General features: G+C 32.7%; 1 protein-coding gene across 4 annotated transcripts in view; it reads left to right on the top strand.

The window, feature by feature from the left end:
* The window catches only part of LOC128192065 (uncharacterized), a 63,784-nt gene that overhangs the window by 29,388 nt on the left and 15,403 nt on the right, over nucleotides 1–18,993 (top strand). For all 4 annotated transcript variants that reach the window (XM_052864493.1, XM_052864492.1, XM_052864494.1 and 1 more), the window contains 7 exons: nucleotides 5,613–5,747; nucleotides 9,187–9,290; nucleotides 9,475–9,599; nucleotides 10,457–10,710; nucleotides 12,121–12,321; nucleotides 12,784–12,951; nucleotides 14,605–14,790. In XM_052864493.1, coding sequence (XP_052720453.1) covers nucleotides 5,613–5,747; nucleotides 9,187–9,290; nucleotides 9,475–9,599; nucleotides 10,457–10,710; nucleotides 12,121–12,321; nucleotides 12,784–12,951; nucleotides 14,605–14,790 — 1,173 coding nt within the window. The remainder of the gene's footprint in view (nucleotides 1–5,612; nucleotides 5,748–9,186; nucleotides 9,291–9,474; nucleotides 9,600–10,456; nucleotides 10,711–12,120; nucleotides 12,322–12,783; nucleotides 12,952–14,604; nucleotides 14,791–18,993) is intronic.

The following is an 18,993-nucleotide window of genomic DNA, read 5'->3' as shown; positions in this document are numbered from 1 at the left end:
TCAAAATCAATATTATTTTCAAAACTTCGATATTACTTGTATGTTCCAAATCAACACTTATTTATATGTTTTAAGGAGGTATGTGACACCTTAATGTAAATGGGACATACTTCCTTTCAACATAATAAAATTAATTATAACATAAAAAAGATAGTGCCTTTTTTGGAGCGTAACAGTTGAAATTGACACACCAAGAAAACCATTGTCAACCAACGCAAAGCGGAGGTGACGATGGTTTTTGAGGGGTGTCAAGTTCAACTGTCACCTAGTAAACAGGCACTTTTTATTTTACTGATTGTCTTAATTTTAAAGAAAACTTTAACAAAATTTTTAACGTGAATTCCTCTGCAAACTGTGCACGCATAATGTACATGCATGGAACAATTTGTTTTATTATACTTTCATGTTAAATACTGAACTCTGATTGGATTAGACGCAGTTGGTAATCCGTTCTATTACCTCAGCATTAGCAACACACTTGGCAACGGGTAACACAAAGAATTGTTACATGCGCGTAAATTATGTGCGTACGGTTCACCGTAGAATTCACTTCATTTATATATAAAAGCAGTAAAATTTTCTTTAAAATTAAGACATACAGTATAATAAAATAAATAGTGCCTGTTTGGAAGGGTAACTGTTGAAATTGACACCCCTCGAAAAGTATTGACAATGGTTGTCTGGGGGTGTCAATTTCAACAGTTACCCTCCCAAACAGGCACTATTTATATAGTGTTACCCGTTGTGAAGTGTGTTGCTAAGGCTAAGGGTGATAGAACAGATTATAAACTGCATCTAAACCAATCAGATTTCAGAATTTAACTTGAAAGTGTAATAGTATACAATACTCATTATATCTAACACTATATATATAAGTATAATTTGGTTTAAGTGTTGGTTATTGATTTTTGTGTCATATGAGTTTAAAACCAGCTGAATTTTTTTCTCAAATATTTACTATATATTATTAAGAAGCATCCACACATCTGAGGGCTAAGGCTTTCCAAAGTTAATTCTATGTTCAAATCGCCTGCTCATGTAGGTTTAGGAGACATTGAAATTTTGAGAAAACAAACGCCAATTTTCAATTTTATATTTTTATTGCGTCGAGCGAAGCTCGAAAGCCATCTAGGGATCGTATGTCCGGAAGTTACATTTTTAGGAGCCAAACAACTCAAATGAGTGCAAAGTTTTCGTATGTGTTTGAAGAAAAATAGATGACACTTCAATTTCGAGCAGAACTGTACGTCAACAAAACAAGTTTGCAGATTCGAAATGGTTGCCGTCTTTAAAAATGTTCTCATTTTATTGGAAACAATATGTCTCAGTTTCAGCCGATGAATACGCTAGCACCGAGACACATGCCATAGCTGAGCTTACATACTCAATTTGGTTATGAAATGTACTAGCCTGCAAAATGGATTATTTTGTATCCATATCGAAAATTGACAATGCACAAATGTTTGATCTTGTAGAAACAAAACTTCCTAATCTAGCGATAAGTACCTCTACAACCAAAAGTTATAGTGAACTACTTTCACTTTGTAAACAACGTGAATGGGTGCAATTGGCAATCCTCGGCTGATTTGGCTACGCTTCGAGTGCGATCCGAGTAGTTTCGAGTGTGAATGGGTGCTTTCTTTTATCTACCCCTGATCTTTTCGGCCCGTGTCATTTGAACCCTTGTGAATTTTAGATGAAATCGATAATAAGAGACAGAGTGGTTATCAGCAGTATACAATATATAAAATTAAAACAATAATAATTTTAATATTAATTTCATATAAATAGAGAAAACAAATCTAAAAAAAATTTTAACTCCTAAGATACATGTATTTCTATAAACTTAAATTTTCAATTGAAATTCAAAACTTTTTAAGAATTAGGGGAGCAAAGAACTATATATGATATTAGTCAAATTCGGCCCCCATAATTCGCTATTTTTAAAATCATTCAGGTACATTAATTTGTTGTGTTAATTTATAAAAGAGTTGATATAAAATATGTGTTTCACCTATTTATTTGATATATATGCACTCACTGGCAGTATATGACGTCAAAAGTGACGCTATTTTTATAATTCAATCAAAATCAGTCAAAAATTGACATTTTTCTTATCTTTTTTCGAATGGGAATATAGAGCGACTCTTTGAACAAGAACGAACTTTTTGTCACTTATAAGTATTGGAGAGATACATCTTTGGTGAAAATATTTTGTTTGTTCAAGCAGTTGCTCAACTGCTTCAAAACAAGTCGTTTTATGCTAGAAATGAGAAAATGGCGGGAAAAGGTAAACTTTATGATGTCATATTTTGAAATTGTGGGCACTAAAATGAAAATTATGAAAAAACTTCAAATGTATATTTGTACAAATAAAACAAAGAATTACAGTAAAATGACAATGTTCATTTAAGGGGGCCATTTTAGGCTCAAACCATATGTAGTCCTTTGTAATGAATTGTAATTTTATTAGTTATGTGATAAATAACATTTTCTATTTTTTTTTAAAGTTGACTAATGTATTTAAAAAAATTTTTTTGTTTATTTTCGATAATTTATGAAAAAAATATCAGCTTTTGAACTTGGTCATTTTGGGCAAAATATTGCATATAGGGTACCCTCATTGTACGGATAAGTCCTCCTACAGTTTTCAAAATAGGAAGTTGTTCTTTTGCAGATCAATTATACATATATCAGAGGTATGCATATTGCTAGGATTTTGATTTTCGATAATTTATAAAAAAAATACCAGCTTTTGACCTTGGTCATTTTTTGGCAAAATATTGCATATAGGGTACCCTCATTGTACGGATAAGTCCTCCTACAGTTTTCAAAATAGGAAGTTGTTCTTTTGCAGAACAATTAAACATATATCAGAGGTACGCATATTGCTAGGATTTTGATTTTCGATAATTTATGAAAAAAATACTAGCTTTTGAACTAAGTCATTTTGGGCAAAATATTGCATATAGGGTACCCTCATTGTACGGATAACTCCTCCTACAGTTCTCAAGATAGGAAATTTTTCTTTTGCAGATCAGTTAAACATATATCAGAGGTGTGCTTATTGCTAGGATATTGGTTACTGATACATTGTAATTTATGAAAAAAATACCAGCTTTTGAATTTGGTAATTTTTTGGCAAAATATTGCATATAGCGTACCCTTATTGTACGGATAACTCCTCTTACAGTTTTCAAGATAAGAAGTTGTTCTTTTGCAGATCAATTATACATATATCAGAGGCATGCATATTGCTAGGATTTTGATTTTCAATAATTTATGAAAAAAATACCAGCTTTTGAAGTTAGTCAATTTTTAGCAAAATATTGCATATAGGGTACCCTCACTGTACGGATAACTATTACTACAGTTTTATAGATAAAAAGTTGTTCTTTTGCAGATTAATTGTACATGTATCAGAGGTGTGCATATTTCTAGGATTTTTATTTCTGATTATTTATGAAAAAAATACCAGCTTTTGAACTAAGTCTTTTTTAGCAAAATATTGCATATGGGGTACTTTATTTCACTGGATTTTGGTTGACATGGATTATGGATACAGTTCGCATAAAAGAAAACCCGGTTAGCTGTCACATTGACAGCTTTTCACTTGTTAAAAAAATTATTTAGGTTTTTACTCTTCAAATTAACTTTAACTCGACGCCATTGTGGCCCTTCAGGCCTTTGATTTCTAGTTTGATTTTACTTCTTGCAACTAAAATGTTGCAGTTTGTAGAAATACAAAAAGCTTGAATACTCACATTATTTGAATTAATAATTGGTTGAAATTTTTTTTGGTTTAAATATTATTGCCCCCCATGTAGGTTTGTATTTTGAAGGTGATGAAAAGTAGAATTAACTTTATGCAGCCGTAAATATAACCTATATAGAAAGAAAGGGGATTTGTGCAGTTGTTTCTTAGTAAAGCTGTAATTAAAGAATGAATTAACAGTAGGGATTGAAGCAACCTGCTTGAAGTGAATTGGAATGAACCAATATACTGATGCAATGAATGAAATGGCATCTAGCATGATCAAACAGCAGTAAATAATGAATGTGACAAAAAGTACCAAATGTACGATAATGAGTTTTTTATTCAATAGAATTACATCATGTACAGTGCTATTAATCTCATGATTGCCAGATTCCACATGAACTAAGGAAAAAATAGGAGGAATGACTAATGACTTTTGTTTGATATAACAGAAATAACAAATATTATGACATCAAGTTTGTTGTAGTCAATACAGTGTACATGAACATAATACTTCCTTCATTATAATTTTAGCTTTAGTTGAACTATATTCACAGTTTAAAAATGGACTACTTAAGGTATTACATGATGTTGACTGAGAATCCTCGATCTCCACAGTGATGAATACAGTGTTAAATAATGAGCAATATATATATTTCTGTATTTAAATCAAAACCACATGCATAAGATGTGTTTATGTATTAGTTACCATTTAATATATCTGTAATAAAATGCTGCAGATATATATACAAAAATTCTACTTCCTTTGAAATTGATATTTCTCAGAATTGGATGTTGATCAATATCATAGCTATGACATTAAATGTAATGCATTAGATTACCTTACACAGAACCTCTATCCAATTTTTATGCCACCCTTCGAAGAAAAGAGGACATATTAATTGCATTACTGCTGTCCTTCTAACTCTGTCTATTGAGCTCAACAGTTTCCATTCATTTTTTTTTTTGCAGAGGTTGCACATATTGAAATGAAATTTGATGTACAGATTTATCATAATAATATATAGGTCAAGTTTAATTTATCCATGTGCGTCACTTTCCCTGGGTCGACTATGGTTTGTATTTAATTAGTGTTCTGCACCCGTGGAAAATACTGTAACAGCCATATGAATCTTTGACCACACCCACGCATCTAAATTCGTTGTGTTGTCAGTGAAAATTACAACACTGCACTGTTCAAATAACACTTTATATTCAACGGTTGGGCTAAGATTCTTTATATTCTTATGCAAACAATCAAAAATATCATAAAACACTTAACAAAAGACAAAAATATATATATTTTATAGTATGGGTACTGGTATTCTAAAATTAATGAAAAATGCTTCTCACTCCTGCTGTTCTTTCTCAACACGGTTTATTGTACAGAAAAAAACCCACGGAATTCTCTCCAAACACTCCACACCGGATTTCATCTCACACAGACAAAAATAGACGTAGGGCACACAAGTCCTAAGACTTTTTGACGAACACCACTAAGGTTCTTACTGAAGGACACACCTTCTCTCGTCAACGACCTGGCAAGAACTAACATGTGACGAAACAAGTCTAACAGTCATTGACTAGCTGACCATAGCAGTTACTCACAAAAATAAATGAAAACTAATAACACTTTAATTCAACATAAATTCAAAATTGTGACAGTGGTATATGTGACCTATGAACTGTTAAGGCAGTTATTAATTTTTTATTTTTTACCTGGGTGGTACATGTATATGTGACTTGTGAACTGTTAAGGCAGTAATTAATTTGGTATTTTTTACCTACTAGGTGGTATATGTGACCTACATGTATGGCCTGTTAAGGTACTAATCATTTTGGTATTTTTACCTAGGTGGTATATTTGACTTATGGACTGGCACAGATCCTGGCAGTGTCCCTGATGATCCACTTCTGTTCACAGGAGGGGGCGATTCTGGGGGTGAAGTTCTTCCTGAATATGAAATGGAACGTTCTAGGTAATCTGGAGGTTAGCGCACTTTACTGTTACACAAAGCTTATATCATTTAACTGATTAATGTCATTGTCTCCTATAATAGAAGAAGTCAGAGGAAACAAACAGGTTCATGACCAAAGTGGAATTGCAATCAAAATCTTTATCTTCATATTTTGTCAATTTACTGATTATGAAATTATAGATCTCTATGATTATTTGCTGAACTTCCTCTTAGTAATTAAAACATTCTGTGTGGTTCAAATACACAAGAATAGCAAAGATTTTTGTTGATGAGTTGCAAGAGTAAAAGGTGTTTATCAGAATTCATGCTTGGTGATAAGTCTAAATTTTTTATATGCATTACCAACTAATATTCATTATAATTGATGAAGAACTTGAAATGGGTAATATCCCCCCCCCGAAAATAGTAAATATATGCATGCATGAATTATTTATTTTCAAAATGTAGAATCATCACTTGATGCCTTTGAACTGTTCAGATTTCAGGGTCATCTCTAAGACCTGGGAGGCGGGGAATTCCCCCACCTATAATGCCTTAATTACCTGGCTATTTTTGCATTTCAAACACAATGTACCGTATTTTTCGGGGCATATGTCGATGTGGGGCATAGGCCGAATTGCTAATTTTTAGATAAAATTCAAGAAAAATCCTTAGACTAGCCTAATTGGGGGATAAGCCGATTTTCAATCGATGATTACTATAGTGAAAGTATGACCGCTGATTAAGAAAGTCACCATATTAAGTATATACTTTCAGAATATCGATGTAGAAAGTCAAAAAGTAATTAAAGTTATTAAATTTGCTTAACATATATATTTCAAGCAATTTTTAAAAATTAATCTGTGTTTTTGTGGCTGTTTGGTCTCTTCCGTATTCGTCGGTGTATCGTTGTGTATCGTAATTTTACAAAGTGTAAATTTAATTGCAACACCAACCTCCGTGGTTCTGTCTGGTGAACTAAGTATAATATTTTACCAAACCTTTTATATTTTATTAATACCTTATTGCTAAATCTCATTTAATCAAGTTATACTTTGAAAGCTACTTGTAAATACGGGGTATGACGTCCATTAGCTCAACACGTGGTTTCATATCCAAATAGAGTTATCCCCCGTAATCACTATGAATGAGAAAACGAAATACAAAACATAAAATATTTAATTTGTGTTCTTTCCATTAATTAATTAATTAGTGACTTGCCGTTATGCAGAGAAGTTGTAATGTTAAAAACACAGTTCATGCAATGAAGTGTAACGGTGTACACTACGTGCCCCCAGGCTGTGTTTTAGTCACGGGTTTTACACCTTTGTATATACACACGACACCAGAATACCATTATTTCATCCAACAGAAAATTAATTGTAAAAACACATAGCATTTGATTTATTCTACACCCAAAACCAGTGATTCCTACGAACGCAGATATGAAGAATTCACCAAAATTCCGTCATATTACATTCTACCCGGTTTTGTTTTCTTTTTTACTACGCAATAATAGTTTCCAGGGTTCATACACGAACGTGGGAAAAAAATTCTTTTGATTGGGATTGTAAAGAAATACCTTGTACAGTACTGTACATTTTATTACTCACGATGTCATTACAAAAATTATCAACGGGACAACTATCGAACAATAGTTCAAACGGATGAAAAAAAACCAACCCTCATAATAAATTGCTACAACAGTACAACGGATAAAAACAGTGGATTTTATATTTTACTGTTAAATTTTTTTAACTTTGAATCTAAGAATAGCCGATCCCGGGGGATAGGCCGGGGCTCGCTCATCGGAGGAAAAAAATACCGGCCTATGCCCCGAAAAATACGGTAGCTATAAGCAAGACCCCCAGACCCCCCTTCTACTTTTTCATTTCCTCCTTCTACTTCAATTTTTAGAGACAACCCTGGGATTTAGACTTATATTTGCTAGGTGCTTTGTCCGGGGCATATCTTCTTTCTCCTTGGCCCAATCTGGCTCAAGTGCCTTTGGATAAAGCGTTCAGTGACCTTGAACCATGTTTCTAGGTCATAGCAGAAATTATATATAAAATCCTTGTACTGGGAATATCTTCTCTCTCCTTGGTCCAATCTGGCTCATAATTTATTCCTCCTTGGTCCAATCTGGCTCATACTTTTTTCACAGAGTGTCTATGGTTAGAGGATGTGCAGTGACCTTGAATGAATTTTGGAGGTCAAGGTCATATTTGACCACGCAAATTTTTTTAGAGCATATATACTTTCCACTTAGCCCTATTTGACTCATACTTCACATACACTTTTGAGTAAAGGGTGCTTATGACCTTGAACCAATTTTCAAGGTCAGTTGTGAAGATGATACAAGAATTATAAGAAAAATCCTTGTTTAGGGCATATCTTCTCTTCCTTTGCTCCAATCTGGCTCATTCTTAAACAACATGGTGTCTATGATCGAAGGTTATACAGCAACCTTGAATGATGTTTGCAAGTCAAGTGTCAAGGTCATGTCAGATCACACAAAAGTCCTTTTTTGAGAGCATTTATATACTCTCCACTTAACCCTATTTGGTGAATACTTTACTTAAACAGAGCTTTCTGGTTAATGGTGTGCAGAGATCTTGAACCAATTTAATGTGAAGGTCATGGCAGATCTCTTTATAATCAGTTTTAGACTGTAGATTATTTCTCATTTGCTTAGTCTTGCTCAGAATGAACAAAACTGCCTGTATATAAGGGGTAACGAGATTGAATTAGAAGTTATATGCCAGCTGAAAAATTTTAAGTTATAGGTCAAGTTCAAAAAAAAATCTTTGAAATTCTTTTCATCCCATTGTCCATTAATTATTAAAGCGGGGCCCTTTGAGATGGTCACCATCTTAATGTTGTCTAGTTATGAACAATTATGGAATTTAGCAACCTTGTGCTATAAATAAGATACGTAAAACATTGTCCTTGCTTTTAAGAAGTTGTAGGTTATGGCCAGTTTTAATAAATATGTGTCACAAACTTATAAGTACCTTATGTATTATAAGTATAACTATTGACTAAATTGTTGGTTGAGATCTAATGTTGTATATGTCAGTAGAAAGATATATGTCAATTATTGCAAGGAACATTTATGTATTTCAATGGCAGAGGTTTGGCCGTATCAAAAATTGTTCTCTGATTGTAAATTGTTAGCTCACCTGAACCAAAGGCTCAAGTGAGCTTTTCAGATCAAGATTTGTCCGTTGTCAGCCATTGTCATTGTTGTCATCGTTGTAAACTATTTTCATCTTCTTCTCCAGAACCACTGCGCCAGAAAATCTCAAACTCATGTGGAAGCAAAAGCTCAAACTTGTTGGGAAGCGATGTGGCCCGTAGCCTCTTGTTGATTTTAGTGATGGCACTCATTCTTTAGATAGTAATACAGACTTCATTAGTATCAGTCAATCTTTATACTGAATAAAAAAGGCAGTGTCTGACATTTGACAGGCTTGGGTGGATGCAGGGAAGCTGATGTTTGTCTCGCTAGGCCTGGGCACTGGCTCCATTACATCGCTGGCGGGGTACACACACTTCCACAGCCATTGCTTCAGGTAATTAGTGCTTACAATCAATTCCCTGAATGCTTTTAGGTTATATATATAGGGTTTTATATTAGTCTAAGAGCATATGTTTTATTTGACATATTTCAACATGGTAATTACCAGTATTGTAATTGAAATTATAAACGTGTTCTGTACTTAATCTGTTATGTGAAAGACGTACTTGTTTTTCAAGGAACTCCTTGCTGACTATCATGGCCCATTTGGTTGGTATGCTGATCAGTGGGTTCATTACTTTTGCTGCCCTGGGGATCAATGGACATACCGACAGTGACTCCATCAATGGGGAAAACATGACAGGTATCCAGGAAATTATTGTAGATTCCTCATATTTAATGTTAATTAGCACTTGATTTCACAACCCTATCACTTTGTATCAAATTGAGAGCACAGAACTTGTTATGATTCCATTATAGTATACAGCTATAATAAGAATTAAAGTGAGATTGCAGAGTCTAAAAGGGGAATTTCTTAGATTTAACATGGACATTGATTCCTCACATTTAATTAGGAATTTACATTATTTGGTGAAATTGTAATTGGATCAGTTTTTTAAGCTTCAAGCATCTGCAATGCATTTAAGTAAATTATGGTTACAGTGAAGTGACAGGGACTAGCAATTTTGATTCATTGTTAAATTACTGTAAACAGGGAATTATTCGCCCTTGTTTTATTTTCACCCCTTTTGTTCTCGTGTGAGCAGGTGAATTTAAGACTGGGCAAATTCCAACGTTCCAAGTTATCTCTTTAGTACACAAGTGTGTCTTGGTGAATTTGAGACGGGGTGATACCGTTTGCAAATGTAGAAGGGTGAAAATAACACAGTGCAAAAATAACCCTGTATACAGTATTTAAAATTATATTTAATAAGTTTGAATTACATTTAAGATAAGGGGGAATGAATCTATAACTGCAGTATGCATGAAATCCACATGCTTCAAATGCAAATCTTAATTGAACATTTTTCTATCTTGAAGTTCTTTTAAAATCTTTGGGTTTGGTTTTATTTCATATCTAAAGCACTCCATGGGAAATGTCCTATCATGATATACTGCAATATTTCTTAAAATAATGCCACTGGGAAAAGTGTTTTCTACATAAAAGCCACCATATACTTTGAGTTTTAGTACATGATGTCATTTTGATCTGTTCTGCAGGGCTTGACTTTGGATTCACACTTGTAACATCGGTCATCTCTAAGTCCAGTGATTCCAATATGTGGAAATTCCTGTACTTCCTGAGTCTTATTCTGTTTGGTGTGGGCACACAGTGTGTGTACATACAGAACATTGTGTCTGCTCTGCTGCACTTCCTGCCAGATAGATGGCGCTTCAGATGGAAGTTTAAATGCTCCATGTTAGCAGCAGTTTGTGTTGTTGCCATGGTGATTGGACTTCTGCTAGCATCACAAGTAAAGTATTTGATGGAAATATGTTTTGTTTTATAACTGGTTAATATTTTTAATAGTTCTAGTTGTAATACTGTATTTAATTTTTTGTAATGCACAACATTTGTTTCATACATCACAACATAACATGCTTAAGAAAATGTATAAATCGACATGTTTTATTTTTTTTTTTTTTATTAAGGCGTCGAGCTAATGCTCGATCATCTGGATTGGCAATCGTCCAAAAATTCATGCACTGCACCGCCTTTTTAATGCGCATAAAAAATAAGTTCCTTGAAGTATTAAACGTATTACAAGATTTGTATTCCTTTTATTCAACTAAATTGTGTACAAAAAAACCAACTTTGCCTCCCTGGTTATTGACAACTCATTGCATAAGTATAAATTAATGGCGGATGAATACAATAAGATGCAATGTAAACATTCACTAAAATATTATTTAAGTTTATCGCTTACATTTTGATTGGAGACTGTGCCCGATAGAAATAAAATTTGATATGTAAATGTATTTGTTATCGGGCATGGTCTCCAAAATAATTGTAAGCGATAAACTTATATAGAGACTTTGTTGCAATTAAAAAACACGATAATGCAGTTGGTTTGGTCGAGCATTTTAGATAGCACGTGTTGTGGATTCGTTTGTAAATAACCATAGCATAGGTAATCTTGTTTCAAACGGGAATTGAAATAAATAAAAGTATGTTTTATTATTATAATTAGGGACACACTGTTAATGTATTCAAATTATGAGCCTGTGAAATGTGCAAAGACTATTTAAAGCAGAAAGAAAATAATAAATTTTTTTTAACTTTGAAATTTCTTCGATTTTTGTTACCATGATGAGTTATTGTATTATAAACTCATCACTACCTATTTTATAACGAAATATACTGATAATTGTTTTTGAAACAGCACAAAACGTAATTTATTTCCTTTTTTATTCTAATATTATTTGACAAATGACTATATATATTAGTACAGAAATTCAAAATATTGATATCATTCTATATAAAAGAAAATGTCAGCTCGACGCCTTTGTGGCCGTTCCGGCCTTTGATTATAAATTACTTTCATTTGTTTTTAAAATGTATCTTTGGATAAATATAATATGACTTTGATTTTTACCCATATTACACAAATATAACATAACTTGGGAAAGTTTACATTGTCTTATAATTTGTTTCAAAGTTAAACTTAGGATTAGCTGCCCAAATTAAGTGTTTCCAATAGCATTCATTTGGTTTATTTTTATTCCTTGCATGAAAGAGCCATAATATATTAAACAATTAATAATAATAATTTAAAGCCTCCACAATTGTTCCTCTTTTCTACAATTTTTGTTGAAACTGTTGTTTGCATGTTTGATCGAGATATTTGATAATTTGTCTTTTGATTTTTTTATTGTATCTGTAGGGAGGGTTGTTTGTGTATTACTACTGCCAGCACTACGTTGGGAGACTGTCCCTGTTCATTATCACGCTCTGTGAGTGTGTGACTCTGGCCTGGGTGTACGGGGCTCAGAGACTCTGGAACAACGTGTCCGACATGACCGGAACCACGGACAGTCCCTGGTGGAAACTGACCTGGAAGTTTCTCACTCCCCTTGTTATCTTTGTAAGTGTGGTTTAAACGGTGATGGAGTTACCTCCCTTATACAGTAAAACACGGTTATAGCGAACACGCTTATAATGAATTGACGCTTACAGCGAAGTGAATTTCATTCCCCAAGTGTAAACTTGACAGATATAACGAATTACGCTTATAACGAAGTTAAATTGGCCGTCCCTGGGACTTCGTTATAAGCGTGTTTTACTGTACTCTGTAGAAGCTTCATTATGATCCAGAATAACTCTTTTCTTTTTTATTAACTCTAAATGATTTTATAAACTGTGCATATATGAGGTATATTCATTAGAGATATAAAAAATTGTCAAGAGTAAGTAAAGGAATTAGATGATCATGGGTAACAGTTTGGCTGACTATTTCAGAGCAAATAGATTACTATGAATTTTAAAAAAAGAATAGTTGTGTCCACAGTCCTTTGTTCAATTGATTTCTGACTGTACTTCTGTCCAGGTGTTGATTGTTTTGACTGCCTTCCATCATCACCCTCTCAGCTACATGCTTTATGAGTTTCCTCTGCTGTCCCACTGTCTGGGGTTGGTGATATCAGTACTGCCTATCATACCAGTTCCTGCATATGCTGTGTGGAGTGTTTGGAAGAAGGAAGGAAGTATCAAAAATGTGAGTCTCAGAGTCCAGTGTTCTCGCCGACCTTTTAGTATTTGTCATATATCGAGATGCCTGAACAAAATTACATGAATGGATTAAATAATATCTATTTAAAACATAGTTTGTACTAAAAAATCTAGGTATTTACTAATGAAACTCTAGTTTCAAGTGGAATAATTTCAAGATGTGTTAGTGGAAATGGTTATTGTCATAAATCAAACTTCTTTATTGGAGAGGAATTCCATGGTGCCATATAAACTTCTGTATTGGCCTTCGAACTGTGAGGAATCCAGGGCAAGGGTATACTCTGGTGATCAGTAAGTGTGGTACTTCTTCAGATTGTGTAAGAAACGTTGATAAAAGAAATCAGTCACAAATAATGTTTTGCATTAACTGTAATGACAATCTTAAGGATGCTTAACTTATCTGATCCTTAGATAAAACCTCTCATAAAGATGATGTAGTCAAAATTCAATTGTGTAGTTTGATTAAGCAAATCTGCAGATATTAAAAATGGCATCATTGATAAAAGTTAAAAATTTGGGTTTCTATTCTAGATGTAAATGTTCACCAAGAACAAACCTAGAATGGCTACATTATTAATTAATTATTAATTAAATAACAAAGAAACTTTAAGCTAAACATAAAAAAAATTAGTTTTTCTCACCTCATCAATATGTGGCCACTTATTTGCCACATGCAATCGAATGTAATCAACATTTACCATCAGCGGATAGATTTACGGAAAAATCCATGCATATACAATTCCACTTTAAAGCATTTTTGAACATTATGCTTTTATTTGATATATTTGAAACCATTATGGATAGATTAAAAAATCTTATTCTGATTCTGTAGACTTATAGTCATATCTCTGACCTATAGCTAGCTCCAAGAATTCTGTACTTAGCCCTGCAGGGTTTGTGTTTGGAAAATTGACCTCCAAGTGGGATGAGTGTCAGCTGAGAGCAGACTGCGCGCAAGCCTCACTGAACCCCAAGATGTGGCACTCTGGATATTGAATAGATAAATTAACTATCATTTGACAATTGTTCCTGTTTATTGGTGTGTACTGAATTTAAATGGACCAAAAATTAAGCCATTGATTGCTTTTGTCAAAATACAATTGAAACATCATGGATCTTTACTGCTGATATATATGTAAGTGCAATATATAAGCTGTGCATATACAATATGTTGTTGATTATGTCCTATATTTAGAGAGAAGATGAGAGATTCAGGAAAAAGAGTTTTGATATTGTATGATGGAAAATTTTTTTTCATTGTTTTTTAAAAATTGCCATTTGTCATGCCATTATTTGTTAGGAAGCCTCTCCTGCCTGTGTAAATTATAAATGTGCATTTCTCCAAGAGAATGATAGTACCAGTAGATTTTTATTAATGAAAATTAAAGTGTTCTTTATTTGGGTGAATGCATCATTGTGATCATGAAATCAATGCACTTTAGTGATGTATAAAACATTAAAAACGAATGCACCATATTGTGTAATGAAATGCCAGAAATCTTCTGCATGTAGGAGTTATTCATATTGTCTATGGAATCAAATCCACTATACAGATAATTGATTCATATGTCTACGATGCTAATAATAGTTTCAATATCACAATAAGATTCTATTGACTCGGATTGAATTTTTATTACAGAGGATTAAAACTTCAATCATAACATCATCTAGCTGGGGACCAGGTCAACTAGCCAATCAGGAACCAGGAAATGAACTTCCCGATTATGTAATATGCACACCTGACAATCACAAACCTGAGAATGCTTTGGCCATCCTCACCGCTAATTTGTTCATCCCAAATCTGACCAATCTCATTACAGCTCAGGTAAGAAAACGTAGCGAGTTTAAAAAATAGGGTATAAAATATGGATGAGAGATTGATCGAAAATGTACATTACTACCCAAAATCAATTTTTTCTATAAAGTTCAGTGAACTTGGTGAAAAATTACTCAAGAATGAGTGTTTATCTTTAATTAGTAATTAGTCTACATTACACTGCATGATTTGTCGCAAGTTTGATATTGGTTGCTTTTTGCATCAATCTCTTAATCAATATCTTAACTTGTTAAAATATCACTAACACTGTTAAAATTTGAGTGCACTAGCTGCTGGACAGATCTGTGTGACAGATTTTGATAAGCCATAAACTGTTATACTGTTATGCAGTAAAATTATAAAACTGTTATAAAATCTAGTTTTTTTATACTTCCATAAAAAACCTCTACATCACACCGCTTGGTAAAGAATATGTGTCTGGCAATTCGTACTTCTCAGGCATCTTAATTTTACAGATTTGTTTCAATTCAGTTTAAACAATAGTGAGGAAAATTAAGAAATAAGATTTGACAAGATCATTGTTGTCTTAATAAAGTTATAATTTCAGCCAAGAAATGTACATTGGGTCAACTAAATTTCATTAAGTATCAATTAATTAATAATTGAAACCCTTATACCATATAAGAAATTATTGATTTTATAACTGGTATATTGTTCATAAAATGTTATGAATCTGAGTCATTAATTCATTATTATGCACAAGGTATCTTTACATTCAACTGTGTTTTCATTTATTGAGCATGGATAAGTTACGCAGAAATAATTTGCCTTTGCAAAAGAGAATATTTTACAGAATTTTTATTATCTAAATTATTGAGATTGTTTTACCTCTGTTGTTCAGGACATGATCATGAGAAACAACCTTTGAAAATAGTGGAACTAATTGAGTATTGATTTGATAGGGCCTTTGCATTCCTTTTTGATATTTTATTTTAATAACTGTGGATAGAGTTTGAGCAAGCTATAGGTGTCTTAGTTAAATTTTTTAAGATACAATTGTGTGCGCTGTGCAGAAAGAGTATTTGTGTTAAAGAAGCTGGACCTATTTCAGAAAGTGAATGACCTTGACCTAGAATAATTTCCTTGACATTACACCTGAAGAGATCTTACGAAATCTTTTTTGCCATATGAAACTATTTTTCCAAGAGAAGTTTACCTGGAACCCACTCTGATACAGTGAAAAGTAAATATTTGGGCATTTAGAAATTAAATAAATCTTTCTTTCATTTTCAAGATTCTTTTGCCAGTATGGTCAATGATCTCTTGAAAAAGATTTATTTGTATTTGTACATTTAATTTGTGTACATCTACGAATTTCCTATTGTCTGCTGAAAAGTAGTCCTTAACTTTCTTCTGCCTCATAAACCACCAGCAGAGGCTATAAATCAAGGTTCTATACCCTATGATATAAAATGCTGAAGGTTTCGCTCGTGTATTGATTTAAATATCCACAGTTCAGTGTAAACCATTTCTTTTTAATCAGTTGGTTAAAAATTTTGGGCACCATACAATAACAAACGGGAAAGGGGAAAAAATCACTCATGCAAGCAACAGGTATGGAATAAAAGATGTTTTCTTGAAGTTCTATTCAAGCCCTGGAAAGTAGCATTAGCTTTTATTAGTATTTGTCACACATTCAAACGAGACTTCTTTTAAGGTAAGTTGTGTTTCACTTGATTTGATATTTTTAGGATTCTTTTTATTGGTAGAATTTTTACTTTTATAAATTAAATACATACATGTACTCCTGCACTTTAAGATATTGAATGCATATTTATTTGGTTTCAAGTTTATAACACACCAATCTAACATCATTTTCAAAGCAAAACATATATATGCGACTTGCTTTCATGTCATGCACATTTTTTTGTTGATATCTCTAGTAGGACTCGCTGCTTGTTTTCCGGGAAAGGCCATGTTCTCAATGAATTAAATACATTTTTCCAAGTAATACTTGGATGTAATGGTTCAGATATAAAATGAAATTTTTCAATGGAAATTTAAGATAAATGTATAAAAATGCAAAAAAAAAAAAATTAAAAATGCAGTTCAGAGCAATGAAATATGCAGATATTTTAAAATTGTTGAACAATTTTTTTTAATATTCTTGAAAGCTGTGCTTTTTTAGGGCCCCCAAAGTGCTTTAGAACCATTGGAGAGACATTAGGTTAATGGTAGATGCAGGTGTTTTTGTTTTCTACTTACATAATTGATAGAGTAAAGTCATTAAAAAAAAAAACCAAAAAACCAAACCCTAACTTCCCAACATAATGTACCTTGTGGAATTTGTATGTACTAATTAAAAAGTTGTAAGTGACACACCCATGAAATTATTTTTTTAATTAAAGGATTTCATGAAAAGTGTGATTTGTTAGTCTTTGACTGTTATATAGCAACAGTATATAATATGTATACAGCAATATCCTATTAGCTCACCTGAACCAAAGCTGCAAGTGAGTTTTCACATTTAAACATACCATAACTATATGGGGACAAAGAAGATCATCTATTTGGGTAGGGTCCAAATTAAATTGGAAAAATATGTAATTAAGAGGAAAAATCCACAGGATTGATCTTGAATATACTTGAAGAAGCAATCTCATAAACTCAAAACTAGTACCATGCAATATAAATCATTTTCAGCATAGTTGCCATTATCTCAAAGGGATCTTGCAGTAGGGGAGGGGGGTGGGGTAATCTTTGATATTTCATAACCTTTCAGTTCTTTCATACTATATAAAAGAATTGGAAAACGGAAAATTGGATGTTCCAATATTGCATTGAAATATATGATAAAAAAAATCTGCAGCAAGCAGGGATCTAACAAGTTAAGAAAGACCAGAGAATTTCTTTGCTTTGACATATATAACCCTATATTGCTCACATCATGAGTGTTCATTTACTTGTAATCTCTTACTTTGTATAGATTGGCTCTTTTGCATTTTCATAAATCTTGTGTTGTTTTCAATGAAACATTAATTTGAGCACATCTCTTATCTTGTTAACAAGATCCATGAAAATAAAGTATTTTAAATTACAATAATGAATTTTTTAGAGAATAAGAAAACAAGAAGTTCTTATAAATTTTGTATGCAATTTTTCTCTTTACTGTTAAAGTTTTATACATCTGTAATAGAAAACAACAAAACTAGGATGTTTAATAACAAACTTAAGGGACCAAAAACAATCTGTTATTATGAATAGATCTGAATGACTGTTTTGGTGGATAGATCTGGATGACTGTTATGATGGATAGATTTAAATGACTGTTATGATGGATAGATTTGGATGACTGTTATGATGGATAGATTTGGATGACTGTTATGATGGATAGATTTAAATGACTGTTATGATGGATAGATTTGGATGAATGTTATGATGGATAGATTTATAGATTTAAATGACTGTTGTGATAGATAGATTTGGATGACTGTTGTGATGTATAGATCTGGATGACTGTTATGATGTATAGATCTGGATCACTGCATATGGCCCCGCCTAAATAATGGACAATAGGATGGGGCAATAGGATGAAAAGCATTTTAGAGAATTTTGCTTTGACCTTGACCTATAACTTAGAACTTTTTACAGCCGGCATAAAACTTTTAAATCAATTTCATTACCCCTTACATAAAGGCATTTTTTTGCAGTCTGAGACAGATTAAGCATATAAGAAATAATTTACTGTCTAAAACTGGCCATAAAGAGATCTGCTATGACTTTTACATTGACTTGGTTCAAGGTCTTTGCATACCATTAACCCAAAAACTTTGTTTAAGTGAAGTAATAGCCAAATAGGGTTAGTGGAGAATATATGTGCTCATAGGTTAAGAATAGGATTTTGTGTGATCTGATTTGACCTTGATTGACACTTGACCTACAGACTTCAAGGTCACTGCTTGATCAAAGGCACCATGTATGTGAAGTATGAGCTAAATTTGAGCAAATAGAGAAGATATGCTCCAGACAAGGGTTTTTAATATGATTCAGCCAGGACCTTCACATTTGACATTGAAAATTGGTTCAAGTATTATCACAGTATGATGAGTATCCTTACTGATGGATCTGAGTGAATATTATTATGGATAAATCTAAATGACTGTTTATAAATGGGTACTAGACTTGCAAAATTCAGTGTTATTGTAGATATGTGTATGTATTAGCGCATTGTCTTATTAGGCATGTATAAAA

This window comes from Crassostrea angulata, chromosome 7 (assembly GCF_025612915.1).
Source record: "Crassostrea angulata isolate pt1a10 chromosome 7, ASM2561291v2, whole genome shotgun sequence".
In the NCBI taxonomy this organism is placed as follows: Eukaryota; Metazoa; Mollusca; class Bivalvia; order Ostreida; family Ostreidae; genus Magallana; species Magallana angulata.
The sequence above is the reverse complement of the archived record's forward strand: the minus strand, read 5'-3'. Positions and strand labels throughout refer to the sequence as shown.